The 21,908-nt window shown below is 36.8% G+C and overlaps 2 protein-coding genes across 13 annotated transcripts in view; one reads left to right on the top strand and one right to left on the bottom strand.

Annotated features, from left to right (window-relative positions):
- Nucleotides 1-21,908, top strand: part of CASK (calcium/calmodulin dependent serine protein kinase) — a 398,598-nt gene that overhangs the window by 222,340 nt on the left and 154,350 nt on the right. The gene's annotated exons all lie outside the window — the stretch shown is intronic.
- Nucleotides 3,789-4,799, bottom strand: GPR82 (G protein-coupled receptor 82). Its single transcript, XM_036839516.1, has one exon. It carries the CDS (start codon nt 4,797-4,799, stop codon nt 3,789-3,791), a length of 1,011 nt encoding a protein of 336 aa, XP_036695411.1.

The raw sequence follows: 21,908 nt of genomic DNA, 5'->3' as shown, positions 1-21,908 counted from the left end.
AAATTTAAGATGATTTTGCTTCTCTTTTTCCACCCACCCCCCTTCAAAAAAAATCAACTCCTTGATTTGAGAAGAAAAGAATGACTGTTTCTTTTGCTTAACAGATGTGAATCCTTTCACTGCTCCTTTCCTTTTTAGCCAACGGTAGCAAGCATGTATGATACAGCCAGAGCATTTGTGCTGTCAGGTATAAAGCCTTTCTAGCTGTAGTAACTCTTGCCACTGATATCAACTCACTTTGAATTTGGGGGCGGTCAGAGAAGGTTCATGGCATTGGGCTGCAGGATTGAAATGCTTATTAGCAAATTACCAGTGTCCCTCTGTGCTCCCTTTGTGGTTTGCCAAGCAAGATTTCCTTTCAACCTGTCTTCACACATTTGTTCATAACAACTTCCACCCTGCAGACTGCAAAGCCAGGGGTGGGCCGCAGTCGTCCTTACCAAATCAGAACAGGGTTGACATTGTAGGGGAACAAAACTTGCCACCCCCAAAATGTATCTCTTTGGCTTGAAGATTATTTGGGGCTGGTTGTTTTTAAGAAACAAGATTCAGGAAGTCTTTCTTTTTACCTCCTCCTTAAGCGCCTGAAAGGATTTAAAGGGCCTGGTCTAGGAAGAGTACTATCACCAGAGATGTCTGCAAAGAATATGGGCTGGTATGGTGGGGGAGCTGAGCAGGCTGGGGACACCAAGGTCCTCTCTGTGTTCCATTGTCTTTGCATGGAGTAGCAAGCACTTGTTTACCAAACATTTGTTTTTCTATCTCCGTGTGAGTTGCCTTCCTCCCCTTTGACCCCTTTGAAGTCCCAAACCCCTACCTCCTTCTTCTCTCGGATGGCATATAAGTTCCAATTGCCCAGCTTGTCCTTGGGCCTCATATTCCTATGGAACCTCCATAGGTACATAATTTAATTTGTTTTTTCTCCTGTTAATCTGTCTCATGTTAATTTAACTCTTAGACCAGCCAGGAGAACCTACAGGGGTAGAGGAAAATTTTTTCCTTCTTCAACATCTTCCTCTTCTACTCACAGAATAGAAACTCACTTTCAGGTTGAGTAGTACATCCTTAATTTTGCTGGTCTAGTCTTAATGGTACGTATTCCTGATTAATAGTTTGCAAGTTGCCTTGATGGGAGTGTATGTATGAAAGGATAAAGGGGGAAATAAACATTTATCATGCCTGTTAAGATATAATCTTGTTGATCTTTAAGTCAAAATTTGAGGTTTCTGAAATTGTGTTTGACTATGACTCATGGACACATTAAAAACATTGTTTTTCTGAAATTCACACTTTAAAGTTAGGGTAAATTTAGAAAGGGATACCTTATATAAAATATTTGCCATGACATTAAATAGGCGGTACTTCAATTACACAAAAAGTTCAACATAATTTACAATCACCTATTCACGAAAGCATCTATGGTGTAAAGATAAACATGGTGATTAATAAGCTCAGTACAGAGAATTAAAACAGAAGTTGTCTATTAGAATGAGTAACTTGAGAAATTGCATATCTCTTTTCCTGCCTTTTTTAAATAGGAAACTTTTTAAGTAGGAAACTCTACTTCGGTGTAATATCTTTTATCTTTTATTTAAATAGTGGTGATATAAAGTGATTTTTTTAATATTGATTTTTACAAGTTACATGTATCTTTAGAACTCCTAAGTGCAGTGAGATTTGATACAGTACTGCTTATGTTAAATGAAAGCTGTTGATCATCGTCTCAATTCCTCTTAGTCTAATGAGTTCTGGTTTTAAAACTTATGTAAGAATAAAAGTATTGCTGTAACTGTGGAGAAAGCTGGATGTCTTGGGAAGTCTCCTGGTCGACTTTGAGTTATTATGTGATTCTCATGTCTATGAAATTACTAGATTGGACACCCCTGTTTACAGCCAGCACTTAGGGAGTCACCTGGAGTTCCCAGGTCTTCCTTCGTCTCTGCAAATTAAAAATAATCAGGCAGAAATAAGATTGCTACTATAAAAGAATAGTTGTATACTGTAAATATTTGAAGCCAGCATGTGTTTTTTCTGATGTTTCTCTGAACATTTTCTTTTCTCAGTTAAACATTGAAGTAAAAAAGGAGAAAAAATATTTACTGTTTTCTATTCTTTTTTAATGAAAATTGCACAGATGTGTTGGAAAAACCTCTAGTGATTTTGAACACATGACTCTTGAGGAATCTGTATAGTGAATTGTTTCTATATTTTAAATTCTAGAACGAAACATGCTATGAGATTAAAGGCTGAGAAGTGCCATGTGAACGTTAAACTTTTTGAGCACTGAAGAAATTACCATGTAGAGAATAAATGAGTCTTTAAGCAGTCTCTAACGAAGTAACAGCTTACAGTTAAGGTTTATTCAACTTCAGTTTTATTCAGCTGTTTGTGTTTGGTTCTTATCTGAGCAGAGAGAATGCAAGTACCATAGGAGTAGAAATAGAAAAGAGACTAAAGTTCCAAAGGTGCTTATGATCTCTTTAGGAAGATAAAACACACATTCTTTTTTATTTTAAATTATAATATATATAATACAGAATACAGCCATCATCATTTGTCTTACTGTGACAAGGTTGCATGGAAGAAAGAAATGACCATTCAGAAAGGCTTACCCTTTAAATATTTACTTAGATATTGGAGAAAATTTGGGTGACTTATTTAACTATGCACTTCAGTTTTTTCATCAGTAAATTGGCATACGTTAGGGTTGTGATGATTAAAATAATGCATGTGAAGCATGTAAGCAGAGTGCCTGGCACAACAGCAAGTACTTAGTAAAGGATAGCTACTCATAATAGTAACATCATCTGGTTTAATCATAGTACTTATGAATTACATAGTATTTTTTCATTCTACAAATGAAGAACTTAACACTTAAAGAGGGTGATTTGCCTAAGATTGTCCAGCTAAATAAGAGGTGGAACTAGTACTGAATCTAGGGACTCTAACTCCAGAGACCAGTCTTGCAACGACGATACTGTTATACTGCCTATCATTCATTCATTTATTTCACAGAAATTAATTAAACATATTTACATGCTAGGTACTGTTTGTCATTAATAACATTATTTATATTGAATACAGAGGAAAATATACAAAATGTGATGAAGATCAGCATGTAATGACATTATATTCATTTTTATTTTGACAAAGCCTAATCCAAATATTTAAGCATATTTATAAATAACATCTACTTAATAAATACTGGAATCAATGAATATTGCTTCTCCCAGGATCATGAACCAGATAACACCAAATAAATAATGTGTTTATAAAATAAAACCTTGGATTTTTACAGTACATTATTCATACATTTAGATAGGACTTAAATGAGGAAATTTCTTATTCACTTTTTTCTTTTACTCATTTTTAAAGCTACCAACAAGACATTACCCATAGATGGACCCTTGTATTCTAACTACTAAAAAGTAGAAAAGTCATAAACCATTTGCTTCTTTATCCTATAGTTGTGACGTATTTTGTTTTGAATAGAAGCATCCATGGTTGAGTTTAAACAAAAAATGGTCTGTTGGTTTCATATGCAGTGGGATCCTTTCAATATGCTTGACTTTTGCCTCTGTTAACTCTCTGCCATCTCAACTTTCACTATAAGTAGAACCGTAAAGTGAGTTTTATGTTTGCTTGTTTGTTTGTTTATTTTTAAAAGCCAAAGAGATTTTCTTGGTGCCTATTATCAACCAAACTATGACCTGTTAATCATGTAGTTTAGGGTCCCTAATAGAGTTACATGAACACTTTTCTGTTTGGTGTTGTTTTCCATTCAGAAATCAACCAGAGGGTCGTATATGTGGTGACTCAGATTTTGTAAAGAGATCATATAGTGTCTTCTTGAATGTTTTATCTAAAAAAAGAAATATAATGGGGTCTGTGCTACTTCTGGCTGATGCAAGACAGGTGAGGATGTTTTTTATCTCAATTAAATAATTCAATTGCTGACAGTCCGCTCCTTTGTGTAGAACAAAAAAAATGGGTTTAAAAATGCCGTATGGAAGGAAGCAAACTATTAGTAGAATCTGGATGACCAAAAGGTGCCTTTTCACAGAGCTATAAGTCAAATCTTTCTCTGTAATGGATGTACAGGTCCTTATTTTTCTCAGATGGTTGACAAAAGAGTAATATGATGTTAGTACGACTAAAAATGAAAATCCAATAAATGTGGTTCCAATGAGGCCTGCAGTCTGAGAGATCGTGGCTCCTAGTTCCATCTGCTGATTGTAGCACAGGGTCTCTTCTCCTTCTGTGGCCTCCACAACTGAGTAGTATATGATAATTGGAATAATTATGCCTAGAACAACTACCCATATGTAAACACATAGTTTTCTAGCAAAGTTGGGCTGGCGAAATTTTTTCAGTAACTGGCCATAAAATATTTTCTCATAGCATGAAGTGGTCTCTTGCGTGGAATCCTTTTTCATTAAGGTAGCATAGCGGCTTATGGCAATCCAACTTAAAATTAAGAGGCTGACAAACATACTTACATGCATGGATAGAGTTCCCAAAAAATTGACCACCCTGCATCGCACAGATTGATATTCCCATTGAAAACCTTTCAGGAAATAGATACCCATGAAAGGCATGGCACTGCACACAAGCAAGTTTGCAGTCACAAGATGTGCTAGGTAGATGTGCGTTGATGTTTTCTTAGCTATTTTTGTTAAAAATACCCACTGAGAGAGAGAATTTCCAAAGAGGCCAATGATACAAAGGAAGATATAAATGATCGGTAAAGCCATGGAAGAGATCATGGATGGTTGAATACATGTTGAGTTGTTACTCATTTATATCAGATTTCCTTGAATTTTGCCACAGGAACTAGAACAGAATTGCAGATATTTAGTATTAAAATTATAGATGGTATTTCAGCTAAATAGTTTTTTTATAAAGCATTGGATAAAATAGTAACAAATATATTGGATGAAAAGGGAAAGTACAGATGCCTTCTCACCTTTTCTAATCACGATTGTCCAATTGAAATAAAAGAAAGTTGATTATTGTGGATGGTGCCTTTGTCTAAAAAACAAAATTTGATAGAAATAGTTAAATGCCTGAGATTTATTATTTTATACTAGAGAAATTTATAATTCTTATATTAGATTTTAAGGCAATTTGTAAATGACAATTGATTTTTAGCCTAGAAAGGTAATTAAAAAAATTTTAAGGCACATACTAGCCAAAGGAAAGTGTTGCAAAAGTATTTTGTGGCCATGTTAATAGAAGACCGATTTTTAATTACCACATTAATTGTACATAAATACTTTTCAAAATGGTGTCTTTTCATGGCTAAAGAACTTCTCTATAATCTAATACTATTAGAAAAGTCATTTTTCATATTTCAGAAGTAAACTTAATTCTACATAAACAGTCAGGCAAGATCCTGAATTGAACAGAAGGAAAGTGTAGTGACCAAGGATAGACACCAGAATCCCAGGGTCCTTACCAAATGGCATCAGTAATTTCTTGTTTCAAATATTTAATGCTAATCTATCATACTTCAATAAAAATCTAGTTTAAGATTCTGTGTCAAAACTATAGTTGCTACTGCTTGTTGGTTAGAGCACCCTCATGTGTCTTTGTGTGTAATTTAGTATCTTGGTTTTTCAGAGAAGTTTTTTTTTAGAAGATATTTTAATCACAGTATAAATGCAGGTGTGATTTTGCTTTTTTAATGTCTTATTTTTAAATATTTCTTGCTTCAAAAGGTATACATACAAACTCCTTTTCATTCTTATTTTTCTCATGCCTTTACTTCTTTCAGGTGGAAGTAAGAAAACTTTTTGGATTCTGGTCAAATAAAAATCATGAGCTCTATTCAGAATGTGCTTCATTTCTCTGTATTTTTCACCATACCTTTCTAAGTACCACATTCTCCACTCTTTTATAATCTAGAATAGGGATTCTCGATCTTTTTCTTCTCATTCTCTCTTTTGATAAACACAAAACTTTTTACTACCCACCGCCTTCTGAGATTCTTGTATGCCCCCAGCCCCTCAGGAATATTTTACTCTCTACCCCTCTTCAGAATCATGATTATATTTTCTGCATCTTAGATTATAGAAATAGGGATTTTTCCCAAAATATACCATTATAATTTTGAAATAACTTTTTAAACCAATCTTCACCCAAAGGCTTGAAAGCTTGAGTATCTCTAGGTTCAAGTACTAAGACCCTTAATGTCTACCAGTGTCTTTATCATTTTATTTTGTTGCTTTGCAATTTTTATTTAGAAAACGGTCGATATGCTTCAGAGTGAGTTTGTATCTGAATCCAGTACAGCCTGGCAAATTGGAATTGATTTAAAAATCAGTCAGTTTAAAAAAAAAAAAGGTTCTGAAGAACCTAGGGGCAGGACAGGAATAAAGACACAGAGGTAGATAATGGACTTGAGGACACGGGGAGGGGGAGGGTTAATCTGGGACGAAGTGAGAGAGTAGCATTGACATATATATACTACCAAATGTAAAATAGATAGCTAGTGGGAAGCAGCCACATAGCACAGGGAGATCAGCTCGGTGCTTTGTGACCACCTAGAGGCTTGGGATAGGGGGGTGGGAGGGAGACGCAAGAGGGAGGGGATATGGGGATATATGTATACATATAGCTGATTCACTTTGTTATACAGCAGAAACTAACACAACATTGTAAAGCAATTATACTCCTATAAAGATGTTCAAAAAAAAAAGATTGAGGCTGAAATGAAATATTTACAGATAAACACCACCTGAGGGAGTTTATCAACAAGAGACTATCACTAAAGGAACTTTAAAGGATGTAGTTTAGGAAGAAAGAAAATGCTCCCCAAAGGATGGTCTGCAATGCAAAAAGGAATGATGAGCAAATAAAATCGTAAACATTTATGTAAATCCAAACAAAAATGGTCACGTATTTTAAGAGTAATTTCAAATTTGTGGATTTAAAACAGGATAGAACGAAAGTGCTGGACAAGAATAATATGCAAGTCAAGACTGGGATCTAACTTGATGTTCCAATGTCTTTGTATTCTTTGGGAGTGGGAATAACATACTGTTTCACTTTAGTATATGTCAAGTTAAATACGCATGACAAAATTTCAAGGTAACCACCTAAAAAATAGGAATAGAGTGCTGAAATTCTAATTTACTGGGGGGTGGGGAGATGGAACAAAAATGAAAAAAATCAATTAAAATATGGAATAAATATTTTTAAAAAGCAAGATTATAGAAATCATCAAAATAAATATTAATGGACTAACCTTGCCCATGAAAAGAGCAATCAGGGATGCAGTGAGAGAGTGGCATGGACATATATACACTACCAAATGTAAAATAGATAGATAGTGGGAAGCAGCCGCATAGCACAGGGAGATCAGCTCGGTGCTTTGTGTCCACCTAGTTGGGGGGATAGGGAGGGTGGGAGGGAGATGCAAGAGGGAGGAGGTATGGGGATATATGTGTACATATAGCTGATTCACTTTGTTATACAGCAGAAACTAACACAGCAATGTAAAGCAATTATACTCCAATAAAGATGTTTAAAAAAAAATCAGTCAGAGAGTGAAATTAGCCAGTTTATTTCTTAAGAAAAAATTATCTGATCAAAGTAAATTTTTGTATTACATAAGGAATGGAGCTTCCTTTTATGATGATGTTAAAGAAAAACACTAGCCCCTGCCTTGTGTAGATAATGCATTATGTACTAAAATCTATAAAGGTGGTGCTTCTGTATTAATGGATAGTATTCCTTTTTTTTTTAAACGAGACCACCACATAGAGCATCTGTTATCTCATATTATTCATTACCATTGCCTTGCTTTTCTACTAGCAAATGCTTCAGAACAGAAGAGGGGTAAAAAGACTTTCACAGAGGCTAGCTTTATCAGACAGATGACATCGAAACTCTATAGGAACCTTCACTATAACAAACGACAACTAGTTGACCATCTTTAGCTTCCCAAACATCAAATTTGTATCTACTGTGTACCTCTCCTTTAAAAGTAAAGTTTGATTATAAAACTGCTAGATAATTATTTTCTAAAATTTAGAAAATACTCTAAAGCTTAAGAAATCAAATAACAATCATGTTATATATACAGAATTGCTCTCTAGAAAATGTGTACAAGTCTGCATTCCCCTCAGCAGAATGTCTTGTCTTGAATCACTCCTGTAACACATTGTGCCTCTGCTAATTTGACAAATGAAAGAAGTCTACAATTCTAACTTCAGTTACTAACAATTATCTATATAATTAACATGCTGACCTTTCTTAATGATCAGTTTTCAAAACTTAAACATTTTAGTCCTGTTAGAGTTTTTATAGAGTTAACTTTTAAGTTAAAAGTGATCAGTCTTACCTGTATGAGTAGTTTATGCCAACCAAGGCTCTGTTTTTCAGGGTGATGATGCTAAATTTCAGATTTTAAATTCTCTGATCATCACTCTTCCATTATCTTTCAGTTTTAGTCAGCGTGAATAGATTCTTGCATGACACGAACTGCAGTGGGAAGAAAAGGAAATTAAACAGAGTATTGAAGAAATTCAATAGTTACGGTGAATGTAGCAACTACCTTCTCAAAAAAAAAAAAAAAACCAAACTCATTTCTCTATTTCTATAGTGGGAGGAAATTAGTGGACAGTATATATACTGTGCTTCCTTTTGATTATTTCATGAACCGGTTACACCTCATTTAACTTCATTAGCATGCTTGGCAGAAGTTAAGTTCAAAGGTTTAATCCCCACGACTAGTTAGTTTTGTACAATACAGTGGTAGAGGGAACCACTCCATAGTAACCCAATAAAATATTGGTACAAACTTGTCTGTAAAATCGTTTGTGGATGGCTTATTTGCAATTCAGCTTTATCACGAATAAAGGGAAACTAAATGCAAAGTTTTCTTACTTGTAGCAGGTTACTGGAATCAAATATAGAGCTGGGGGATAAAGAAGTGAGGCCCAGAGCAGTACATTCAGGGGTTTGGGTCTCATCTTGGTTAACTAATGAACTAACTTATTCTACTTCAAATTGTCCTGTGCTGCCTCCATTCAGCTTCAAAGTAGTACATTGTTTGGAGCATTTCATAATGAATTTGGGGAGTCCTGGAAAGTGCCAGAATCCGAAGACCAAATATGCCTCAAATAAAATCAATAGTTATATTACAATATAAAGAATTGTGAAACCAATTTTATGTATAGTATTGTTTAATCAGTCTATGAACTATTAACTAAATGAAAGCTAAGTGTGTACAGCTGAGGAGCCAGACCTGCATCACACATTACCCTTCCTTGGGTAGTTAAACCAGTGGGAGTCTGAGAATGGGAACAGAAATCTAACTTCATCAAGCTCGAGCACTTTAGTTATCAGTAAATCTTCATTTAAAATTAATAAACGTACTTTGCCAGTTCTCATAACCCCTGATGCTTATCTTATTTCTTGTTGATTGCATGAATCCTTCCTAATGTTTGCTAATACTTCTCTGTAAAACAAAAGTGAGGACTACCTGAGTGTCTGGATTTTGTTCTGCTGTTATTCATCTTTGCATTTGCAGTGCTTGCCATCATTTAATTAAGAACAGTGACTCATCCAGGGGTACATGGCCATTGATTGCAGAGTAATTTGACCTCTGGAATTCCTATCATTTTTACTTCAACAATTTTTCATGTTCCAGGAAGGAATTATTTAGAACAAAAAAACACTTCAAAATAATATAGAGAAGAAAGAATGGAAAAGGAATCCTGTTTATAAGTGATTGAAAGATAATTTTAGTATTACCTGTTTGAGGCTTAAGTACCTTCGGTCCAAGAAAAAAGAATGTCCTTACTCTCCACAACTTCTCTTCTATTGTCCCCAAAGTCAGTAGATGACACCATCACTTCTTCAGTTATTCAAGCCAAAAACCTAGGAATCATCCTTGATTCCTCTCTTTCCTTCACATCTCACAGCCAATCAATTGCTGCTACTGCAGTTTCTACCACCACCACACCAGTATTAGCCACATTTAACGAAAGCCTATTATGTGCCAGGCATCCTGTTATGTGCTTTATATGCGTGTCTTATTCAATCTTCACAATACCCTGTTAAATAAATACTATGAAATATCTTCATTTTAAAGGTGAGGAAAAGTGAACCTCAGAAATGTTGCATAAGTTGCCCAAGGTCATGCAGCCATCTGTCCTCACAGAGCAAGTGATTAAAAAGAACAAGGCCATAGTTGCAATGCCTGTTTTTTGATCTAGCCTCTAAAGTCAACACTGTCACTTCTGCAGTATTCTGTTGGTCACCCAAAGCCAGCAGTGATTCAGTGTGGGAGGGATAAATATCAGGAGGTGATGGTCATTGGGAGCCATCTTGGAAGCTGGCTACCACAGATGTCAATCAACCATTGAACCAAAGAAGAGTCAGAAGTACTGCTCAAAACGATGGTCAGATGACTGATAATTTATCGGGCAAGAATGCCTGGATAGGTGTAATTTTCACCATTTCTTCCTCTATTTTGATTTTTTTTTTTAGTGCTCTGTAGTTTTCTTAAACGGTGCAATTCACAAATATTTATTGGAGTTCCTACTGTGTTTCTAGTGGCATGTGGAGGTCACAGAAGTATATCAACCACAAGCTAATTTAGGGTCTCTGGAAATTCAAGAGCGGTTCCAGAAGCAAGCCAAGATTCAGATTAATATGTGATGTGTGGTACAGACTTTAAGTGCTCTATGAATTAGAAAGGGAGAAAACTAAATCAGAGTGGTTCTTACAGTCCAAAGGAACCGAAAGGAAAGAGAAGAGAATGCATGGTGAGCAACAATCCTCTGCCAGTACCAGGCAGAACATTTTACATGTAAGAGCCCTAGCGATGGGTGGTGGTAGCCCCGTTTTACACATGAGGAAATTGAGTCTCAAAGATGTTAAATAGCATGCCCAAGGTGACACAACTAGTAAATTAACTTCAAGGCACATGTTTGGTTTTTTTTCATCCTCACCCTCTACCTTAGCAGAAATTACTGGTTTTTCTCTAGAGTCAATAAGGGTACCTTATGGTAAGTAAACTGGAATCAAGTTTTGAATACTTTTAATTTCATTCAGACAGGGTTTCTAGACTCTAAGTAGCAGAATTGACTGGAAGAACTCAAGCCCAATTTTTTTCTTTCTTTGAAAACTTTGGACTTCAGTAAGCTTATTTTTATCCCATCGATGTCAGTATAAATTCTTTATGATTTAAGTGATTTTGAGTTCCCTAATTGAAATATAAGGAAATTTTTATTTATATTTTCCTAACATACTGGGAAGTATTATTGCAATTGGTAAAAGGTGTAAATGTCAGAGGATACAAGATTAACAGAAATACAACTTGTCAGGCAGAAATTTCAAGAATTGCAAGTTCTGTGTAAAAGTGGCCCCTTGGACTTTTCTCATTTAGGTCACCTACAGTTTTCTTTGGTTCTCATTCATCTTTCCCATGCTTCTCCTCTTCACAGTTCTGCTTCTGTTTCCAAGTCTAAATGCTCTTGCCTAACCATTCTAATTACTTCCTATATCATTGCCAAATACTGGCTTCCTAAGTGTTCTGCTCTGACCCTTATGATTTACTCCTTGAGGTGTTAGAGTAGTTCCCCAGAGGGTAAGTCCTGCCTTGTACGAAGTTTCCTGCTTTTTAGATGTTTGAGGTTCAAAGGGCGGGCATGCTATAATTTACTTTGACAATCCATGGTGAGCTGTATTCAGCAGGGGTGCATGAGAGCTTTCCTGACGGATTACTGGGGTTAGGATAGGGTCCCTTTTCAACTTGCTTCGGAGCCAGAACCCAGAAGACACAGGACAGCTCAGTCATACCTGAACCATTGTGCTTCAACTAGACAGTTATTTTGGGCTACCCAAGCTAGTGTCTTCTAAAATGGCGACAGTTGGCCTTTTAAGCACTCTGTTTGACCCATCAGAAGTTCAGAGCGTTGGGAGGCTGGTGTGCAGGAAGAGAAGACGTGCCTTATGTAGTCCACATTAGAACTTCACATTCAAAAGATAATTATTTCTTCAAGGGGGAGTTGGGGTTGGGGTGCAGTGGAAGCCTTTATCCAGTTCATTGCACACCCGAGCCAGTAGTTACCTTTAGGAGGAGTGAAGCAGAGACCTGTTACTCAAAGCTGTGGTTTGTTCAAGGTTCTCTGAGTCCCCCCCCGCTCTCTTCAGGATGTGGTGTCTGGCCACAGCCCTGTCTTTGTCTCCAGTTGCACTGTGCTCAGGCCCTTGCTGTCTACCACGAGCAGCTATAATCATGGCTGTCCCACCCTTAATCAGGGTGTGGAGATCCTCTACTTGCTGCTACGAGCTGGTTTCTCAGCAAACCATGGGAGTATTTTCCTCAAGAACTATTAAAAAACAGCAGAAATTACAGTCCAAAGTTTGTAAATTTATAATAGCACAGAAAAGTGATTAGCTTTGTAAGAAAGGTCTAATGACTAAATGGACCTGCCAGAGTTTCACTATACTTCACCTTTGGCTTTTGTCTTTCCATATCGGCTTGAATGCACTGGATAGACATTTTCTTCTAGAAATGCACACCATAGAAACATGGTGACAGTCATTAGAATTGGAATGACCTCAGAAGTGGCAGTTGGAAAACAGATGGGAAATTAGCAGGTTTAGGGAAAGGGAAATTTTAGCATTGGATTAGATGAGGCAAAGATATTTTTGAGGACAGTCAAATTTTGAATGTCAACGTCTTTGAGTCAGTCAAGTTTGGTTCATATCATGCTTCAGAACCTACCTTTTGTTTTCAGGTTCTTTGAAAAGCCAAAAGTAGATTAAAATTTCTGAAAATGAAGCATTTGATTTTAGAATTCTAAAAATAATTTAAGCCATTGTATTGCCACAGGTACAAAACACATACATACACGTTGGATTATGACTTGCAATGAGATTTAGGGAGTTAAAAAGACATCATATATCAGTGCCCAGAAACCTCACCACTGCCCCTTTCTTCTCAAGACCATTTCCTGGACATTTTATTACCAATCACTTCTTTGGAATTTCTAGATAAACTTGTCTTGAGGTTAAATCTCCTGCTCCATGTCACTATCTTTATTCAAGGGGAAAAAAAAGAGATGTCAAAGGAAGATGAGGAAGAGTTGGGTATCTGAGGTCTTACATCCTGTACCTGTTAGTATCTATATTTATTTTCTCTTATTAAGAACCCCAAGTATTGAAGTAACAAGCTTTCCTGAGAACCACTTTTAGAAAATGTATAATAATAATAAATGACAACCACTGAAGTGCTTTTATATATATTCACTTAATTGTTAAGATATTTAATTAAGATATCTCTCAGATGGATACTATCATTACTATCATTTTCTAGATCAGAAGATTTAGGTCCATGGAGGATAAATAACTTGTTGATGGTAATGTAACTGGTGTATTGTAGGGCCTATATTTGAACCCAGGTAGTGTGACTTCAGATCCCATATTCTTAGCTACTACCAGAATCTGGATTATTGTTTTAGATAAAGGTGACCAAGTGTCCCTGGTGACCAAAAATGTATCAGTTTTCAATCTGGAAATTTATTAATTACTTATCAGTTACAGAGGGGAAAAGTACTAGTACAATGGAGAGTTGGCAGCAATCTGATGGTCATATTTTGAGACTCTCTGAATATATTTTTTCCGCTTTCACCCAGTGGATTTTAGCATTCATTGATGGTCCTTGCCTGAATCATTGCTTATATTGGTGCTTGCGTCTTTATAATGTTTTGACAGAGATATATTAGACTTGAAGTAGTCATTTTAAGGTATCACTCTAAACAAGTGTTGGTGTCTTATTAGATATTTCTCAAATTGTACTATATGTGGTATAGTTTCTAATATTACCATGTGGTCTCTTCTTCCTCCTCCATCAAAAAGCCAGCCTAAAATCTATTGTTTTAATAAACCTACAAATAAAATATTGAAGCCAGGAAATATAAGTTCTCTGGAGTTCCATATCGCCAGAAGTATCTGGTAGAGAAAATTGGAAAGAAGAAACCACAGTTACATTTTAACACAGAAAAAGTCTGTAGAGAATCATTTCTTTGGCAACGCTTTGACCAGCAGAGGGCAATCTATTACCAGCCCTAGTTAAACCTCTTTTGCTGTTAAAGGCTGAAGCATAAGCTGCCCGCCTTGCACTATTTTCCAGCTAGAAACTTAGAACAATTTAAAAGTTTAGTTTTTTTAAGCTCTAACAAAATGATTCTTTATCTTAGTAGCTGAAAAACACTTCAAACGTGATAGAATAAAAATAATTGTATGGACAATGGATTTCTGTCCTTAAGCTGAAAACCCATTGACACTCATCTGCCTTTAATAGGCTATGTCCTTTGGAGATTTCGTTTTGTTTTGTACTAGTGATTATCACAAGAGTCACCTTTGTAAAATCATTCAGAACTACAATTATCCTAGCGGTAAAAAGAAAGTCTGACCTTTTAGTATGCGAAAGTTTTTCTCATATCTTTAGTTTTTCTTAACTTTTTTTTTAATCATAGCAATTTATGGACATAGTTTTTAATAGTCAAATAATACTAAAAGGCTTGTAATGAAAACAACATGTCATGTCTATCAACAAGTGTAATTTAAAGTGTATTTTACCTAATGAAAGCATAGGAGAAATCACCTTTACCCTCCACTGTAGTCACTTCTTCCTGTCAACTTAAACTACACAGATCCCCTCCTGTTAAGATACCACCTAACCAGTTGCCTCATCATGCAGCATATGCTTGTTATCTCTGACAACTCATGGTTCGTTACTAAATCTTCAATAACCCTGCCACTCTCCACTCTGCAGTGGTTTGGAAAATAAATATCTCTCCCTCTCTCTTTCACACCTAGATACACACACAGACACACACACAGCTTTTAAGCAAAACAGAGGCATTGTCTTTTTTGTTAATGAAATTACTTACTATATTTGTTGTCACCTTTTTAGAAATTAATGGTACACATATTTTTAATTTAATTTTATGTGCATCATTTACCTATTGCTGCATGCCAAACCACCGCCAGACTTGGTGGCTTATGACAACAACCATTTGTTCGTTCTCAATCCTGCAATTTGTTCTGGGCTCAGCCAGGCAGTTCTACTGTCAGTCTCTCCTGGAGTCATTCATGCAGCTTCTTAGTTATCTGGCAGCTCAGCTGAGGCTGGATGGTCCATGATGGTCTCTCTCATGTCTGGAGCCTCAGCTGAGATGGTTGTGCGGGCTGAGTATCTCCATGTGATATTTCATCCTGGGTTTATTTACACCGTGATGGTCTTGGGGTTCCAGGAGCACAAAACTGGAAGCTGCAAGGCCTCTTAAGGCCTTGCTTAGATGCCATACAATGTCCACCATGTTTTATTGGTCAAAGCTAGTCACGATACCTGCTCAGATTCAAGAGGTGGGCAAAGACTCCACTTCTGGATGGGAAGAGCTGCAGAGAATTTATTTTTTTTTAATTTATTCATTTAATTTATTTATTTTTGGCTGCATTGGGTCTTCTTTGCTGTGCGTGGGCTTTCTCTAGTTGCAGCTAGCGGGGGCTATTCTTCGTTGCAGTGCGCGGGCTTCCCGTTGCGGTGGCGTCTCGTTGCTCTCTTGTTGGCGGAGCACGGTCTCTAGGCGCACGGGCTCTAGAGTGCAGGCTCAGTAGTTGTGGCGCACGGGCTTAGTTGCTCCGTGGCATGTGGGATCTTCCCGGACCACGGCTCGAACCCGTGTCCACTGCATTGGCAGGTGGATTCTTAACCACTGAGCCATCAGGGAAGTCCCACTGCAGAGAATTTTAATCTACCACATTTTCTTTACGGTGCTTGCAACAGCAGTGTTCTAACTAGATTTTTATATTTTTTTCCTCAAAGTACAGTACATTGGCTCTTCCTTTGGGATTAATATAGTATGTGTACTTCAGAGTCCACTGCTTCTTGGATAACATCCAAAAAGAAAAGTTAAGTTTACTTTGCAAATGGATACCCACTGTGCCTCAGTTCAGTCATGGAGCTGTCATTTTCTTTTGATTATTTCTTGTATTAAAAGGTGTGCTGAAAGTATCAGGAATCCATGCTGTTTCCTTTGTACTTTTCATCCTCTGTAAATAGCCCTTTTCTATTTCCAGAACTAATCTAGCTTTTCAGTAAAACTAGAAGAAAAGTCTGTTTCTGCTTATCTGATCCTAAGAACTGGATAATTAATTGAGATCTCCAATACTAGAGCCTAAAAGGATACAGAGGGATGCTTAGTCTAGCTTGCCCCTTCAGTAGCTTTTCCCCCCACCGTGCTAGGTTGTACTTATTACTGGAGGTTTAGTTGTTTGCAGGATCACAAATGCCAACTATCAGAGCATGAGACCATCAGTTACTTATTTAGCTGACACCTCTCACTACTTGCCACATATATTTGGAACTCTATAATCAGTCCGCACAAGAGCTGACCCTGTGTGTTCCAGTGTTTTTCAAGTCTCACTGGCCACAAAGGGGAACTGAATATGAACATGCATGCAAACCTCATCAGTTCCCTTTGCAGCCAGCTGAAAGTTGTTTTTAATATAGCGGAAACAGTGTTTTTCTTTTGAGTACAAACGAAATTTCCACCCAAATAATGAAGCATTTCTGCTTCTGACAAATCAGGGAACACATAAGAGGACACTAAATTGCGAGAAAGGCAATTAAAAGAGAAAGTCAGAAAATAAAGAGATAAAACTGAACTGGGGAAGAGAAAGAGGTGCTGCTGAGTACAGGAAAGGAAAAGAAATAGAGGGGGCAGTATTGAAGATCTTGGTAGGTGACAACATGAGAAGAGGCAGGAAACATAGAAAGGAAATGTGTATAACAGGAAAGGGCCTGTAACAGTATTGCCAGCAGTGTTAAAGGAAGGCATTAAGATTTTTTAGTCCAGAAGTTTGCCATTGGATAAAATTTGAAAATATCACACATCAGAGGGATTACCATTCCCACCTGAGTTTATACTATTGAGCCAGTTTTACAGTGAAGGTGCCTTGACCCCGCTTCAGGATGCAATGCAGTAACCTGTTTGACCACTCTGATTATGCATAACAAAACCAAGGATCAGTAAGAAAGCAAAGAAATGAGCACCTAACATAACAAATGTCACAAAACTCCCAGAATCCATCAACTTATTTTAGATAGAGTTTAAACAGTCTCTGTAGCAGTAAATATTAATGAATGCCTGTGATGTGCTGAGCAAGGGACATGGGACAAATCTGCTACAAAAGAAGATTCTGGGAAACTGCTTGGGGACCATTGACCATACAGCAAGCAGCCTCCTTCCTCTGCCCCCCCCCCCCCCCGGCCGCACACATCTGAATAGCCTGAGGGCACGACTGTATGGGCACAACATGATGGGGCAACAAGATCACAGGTGGCCCCTGGTTGCCACTCATTATTAAGGTATTGAATGTTCTGTAAAACCCAAAACTTCTGTTAAAGGGATCTAAAGAACATCTAATCCAAACTTTATTAAATGCTCGAAATGCTTTGCTGCCTTTCCAGCCTGCTGAGGATCCATACTATATTGAAATAGTTCTACTAGCAAATAACTCACTGGCTTTCTATTCCATTTGAGATCTGCAGTTGTTAGAAAAGCCTCTTCTACAGTCTGGTGAAACATGCTGCTTGCAACTCCCATCCTTCACTGGTCCTCTTTCTGCTTGCTGTCTGAGGCTACACACACACACACACACACACACACACACACACACACACACACACACACACACACACACACACATATTTTTGCTCTAATGCCTTTCTTTTAGTCTTCTGCTTTAAGGCTAAGTAATCCCATTCTTTCAAACTGTCCCTCTTCTGGCATCCTCTCCTCTTCTACTTGCTCAAGTTTCAGAGTATGGTTCTGACAGCATGGGTCTGCTGTAGCTCCTGTCCTGGACGTTGCTGTTATTAGTGAAAGCTAAAGTTAAATTACCCTTTATGAGTACTTTCCCCACCTCATTTGGTCCAGGTCAGCTTCCACTGTGTATCTTCCTAGTTCTGGTGTGTACCTTCAGCTTCTGACCATTCCATTTTATATATTTCCCCTGTCTTTCCTTTGGCATTTGAGTATTTCAGTAACATATATTGAATGTTTCCTAATGGCCAAGAACATTTATTCACTCGTTTAGTCTCCATAACACTATGAGTTAGGTGTTCCTATTATTTTTGTTTTCTCAGTAGAGGAAAGAGAGCTTGTACAAAGTTACATAGTAAGTGGTGGAGCCAGAAATTGAACTCAGGCAGTCTGGTTGCAGCAGCTGCCCTATTAACCTGTCCATTATGCTGCCTCTCAGTTCATTATTTAATGTTTAATGTCAGTAGGCTAAGAAGACGTATTGGATGCAGCGCCACCATAATCCTCCCCATGGCTTTACCAGTGGGATGGTAATACTCTTGGTCCATTGGTTAAGACTGTTCCCCTGGACTCTGTCTGGGTGGGCAATACCAACATCTTCCTAGTCTCCACCCCCCTTTTTCTAACAAGTTTCCCTCACTTACCTGCTAGTGAATGGCCAATTCTTTCTTTAAATATGTTGATACACTTAACAGGTCAGCTCCTGGTCTAGGAGACTTTCTATCCCTTTAAAATCGTTTGCATATCTGTAATACTTAGATGTTTGAATTTTGTAGGTTAAGTCTGAGAAAACATTTTTGTTCTCAGGGGACACCTCGTTTGCACTCCTATGTACTATACTATTTCGGACTGAAATGCCAAGCTGTCTAATTATAAGATAATTTCATCTGCAAATTCTTTAGCTTGGTCCTTGAGGGGTGTATATATTTCAGAAGGCCAGGGTTCATCTAGATTTATTGATTAGAAAACGTCTTCCTTTCCTTATGGTGTCTGGCAAAAGAAACCATAAGCAAAGTAAAAGACAAGTCCCATACTGGTAGAAGTTATTTGCAACCCATATAAAGAACAAAAGATTAGTATACATAATATATAAAGAATTATTTCAACAATTTGAAAGAAAAAAAAAGAATAAAAGCAACTCATTAAAGGGAAAAGGGGAAATGGTGTAGATATGAATAGATGATTCACCCAAGAAGAAACATGAATGGGCAAAAAAGAAACATGAGGTGATGCTGCCGCATTTCACTGGCAGTCAGGGAGGCACAAATTAAAACCACAGGGAGATGCCATTTCACACCTCCCAGAATGGCGAAAGTTAGTAAATCTGATAAAACCAAGTATTGGTGAGGATGTGGGTAGAGGACCTCTTATCTTACTAGTGGTGAGATAGGTGTATAAATTGGTAAAATCACTTTGGAGAGCAGTTTGTCACAACTGAAGTAAACTGAAGATGTTTATACCCTTTACAACCAAGCATTTCTACTTCTAAGTGTCAGCCATAGAAAAGTTCCACACATGCACACAGGAGACTTCTCTTCAGCGTGGTTTCTAATAGTGAAAAAATGGAAACCACCTAAAGGCCCATTGTTAGGAGAAATGGAGAATTGAACTGTTGTTTATTCTCACAGTAAAACACTATGCATCTGTTAAAATGAATGACTCTATCAACACAAACATAATTTGAGTGAAAAAAGTTACAAAAGGATGTATTAGTGAGATACTATTTGTTAAATTTTAAAAACAAAAACTAATGCACGTTGTTATTCATGCCACTTACGAATGTTATAATAGTATAAACATGTACATCAAAATGATATACACTAACTTTAGGCAAGAGGCTACCTCCGGATGAGCTTTAGTGTATCTTCTTGGATTATGTATAGGTACAAGGGAACAGTTAAGCAAATAGGGCCAAAACATTAACATCTGCACAATTTGGGTGATGGGTGCTTAGCTGCCTGTTATGTTGTATTTTCACATTTTTGTATGTTTGAAATATTTTATACCTAAAAAATGATTATATGTGGAATTACCAAACCAGAGTATGACTGTAACAGTTAACTGTTGCTCCTGGAATAACTTGCATGGCTTACTAACACAAAAAGAGATTCTATGCATCATCAATACCTGTATCCAAACCACAATTAGAAACCTTTTCCAAAGCTCATCTTATGATGGTTCTTTATGCATTTCCTGGGCTAGAAGCAAAATTAATAAGGGTGAGATGCTCTAATTTGATTTCTTTTTTTTTTCTCCTTCTATTCAACCTGTATGCTTTTGTACTGCTTTATTGTCCATGTTTCAGGCAGAGCTTTCACAGAGTGTACAAATGTGTGATAGCTAGAAAACTAGTTCTTTAAGATTTTGGTCTTTTGACATCACACAGTTTTGATGAGTAATAAGCAGAATTTTTTGCCCTAAATACATATTAATACCCATTTATGGTTTTTTTTAAAAAACAAAAGACATCACAGTAATTACCATTGTGCTTGGGCAGAATGAAATGAAAACGAAAAGCAGTGTCTTAGCAGAGACAATGCCTGTGGAATAAAAGTCTACCAACTTGCATCCCCTCATATGTAAAATACAGAAAATACTTCAATCACGATGCAATGAGGAGTAAATGATAATAATGCATTGCGAGCACCCAGCACAGTAAAAGGTACATAAATATATTTTACTTTGCTTCCCATTCCGTTGCATGTAAACTTGAAGGGGGGAAATAAGAGGCAAAATAGAAGTTTAGGACAAACCTAGCACTTCCATTTTAGCTCTGAGTCTATTGTTACCACCACGCAAGCAGTCCTCCATGTCTTAATTTGAAAACCAGACTGAACTGAGGCACTATAGCAGCCACTTATAGGAATGTGTTCTCAACTTGGCCATGTAGCTACGAAAAAGGACACTGCATCATCCATCGTGAGAGTTTCTATCTCATTCGAGTTGTCATAGTTCAGATTATATTCTGAGATTCAGATGCTTTCTTCTGATCAAAAATACAAGTTTCTTTAGAAGTTTATGGTGTCCTTTGGTGCCTGACATAGAAAACTCTCCAGTAAATGTCATATCTGTTGTGAATATTTTTCTCACTTTGTGCTTTTGCTTTTATTTTTGTTTATGGTTTTTGACAAAAAAATAGTCTACTTTTAAAAGTCAAATCTATGCATCTTTCCCTGTGCTTATTTCTATTTTATTAATAGGAAGTCTTTTCCCTTCCACAGATGAGTTAGTCACATATTTTTAAGTCTTTTAATGCATTCATTATTTACATTTAACTCTTGATCCAGATATAATTTTTTTTTGGTGTGATATGAGGCGAGGCTATAAATTGGCTTTTATTTTAAATAAGCACAGCACTATTTATTAATTCATTTCTTCCTTCCCCGATGCTTTTTATGATGTCTCCTTTATTTGCAGAGATTCTCTTTGAAGGAAGAAAGTGTATCAGAGTCACTCAGAAAACTTTTTAAAACTTCATTTAACAGCAGAAACTAACACACCATTGTAAAGCAATTATACTCCAATACAGATGTTTAAAAAAAAATTCACTGAACCCCACTTTGCAAGCTTCTAGCACATCTTGACTAACAGAATCCTAGGTTGCCCTCTGATTTGTTCCTGCTCCTACCCTGTTGAGAGTGATTAATTTGTCATATAATCTTCTCATGTATCGTTGAGGGTCTGCGTAGAGCTGTGCATTCTGTTCCATTGATAAGTTTATCCTTGCATGTGCTCCACAGTGTTATCCTTAATGAAGGATAAGAATATATTTTAATATCTGGTAAAAATAAGTTTCCATTCATACTTCAAAAGGCTAAAAAATAAGTAGCCTGTTAACATGTTTCTGCAAAATCCAGGCTGCCTGTTGAGAGAACTCTATTTCATGCTGTTTTTCTCTTATGGATAACTTTTCAGTAAGGCTTTGCTTCACAGAGCTGTAATTATATTAGTTCTACTTTCATATCAGCAGAACTGAAGAATCCATTTTGAAAAGAAGTTGAAAACAAAACCTTCTGTACTAGAACAGAATTTTCTTTTTCTATTGACCTGATCTTA

The sequence above is a fragment of the Balaenoptera musculus genome, chromosome X (genome assembly GCF_009873245.2).
Source record: "Balaenoptera musculus isolate JJ_BM4_2016_0621 chromosome X, mBalMus1.pri.v3, whole genome shotgun sequence".
Lineage (NCBI taxonomy): Eukaryota > Metazoa > Chordata > Mammalia > Artiodactyla > Balaenopteridae > Balaenoptera > Balaenoptera musculus.
The sequence above is the reverse complement of the archived record's forward strand: the minus strand, read 5'-3'. Positions and strand labels throughout refer to the sequence as shown.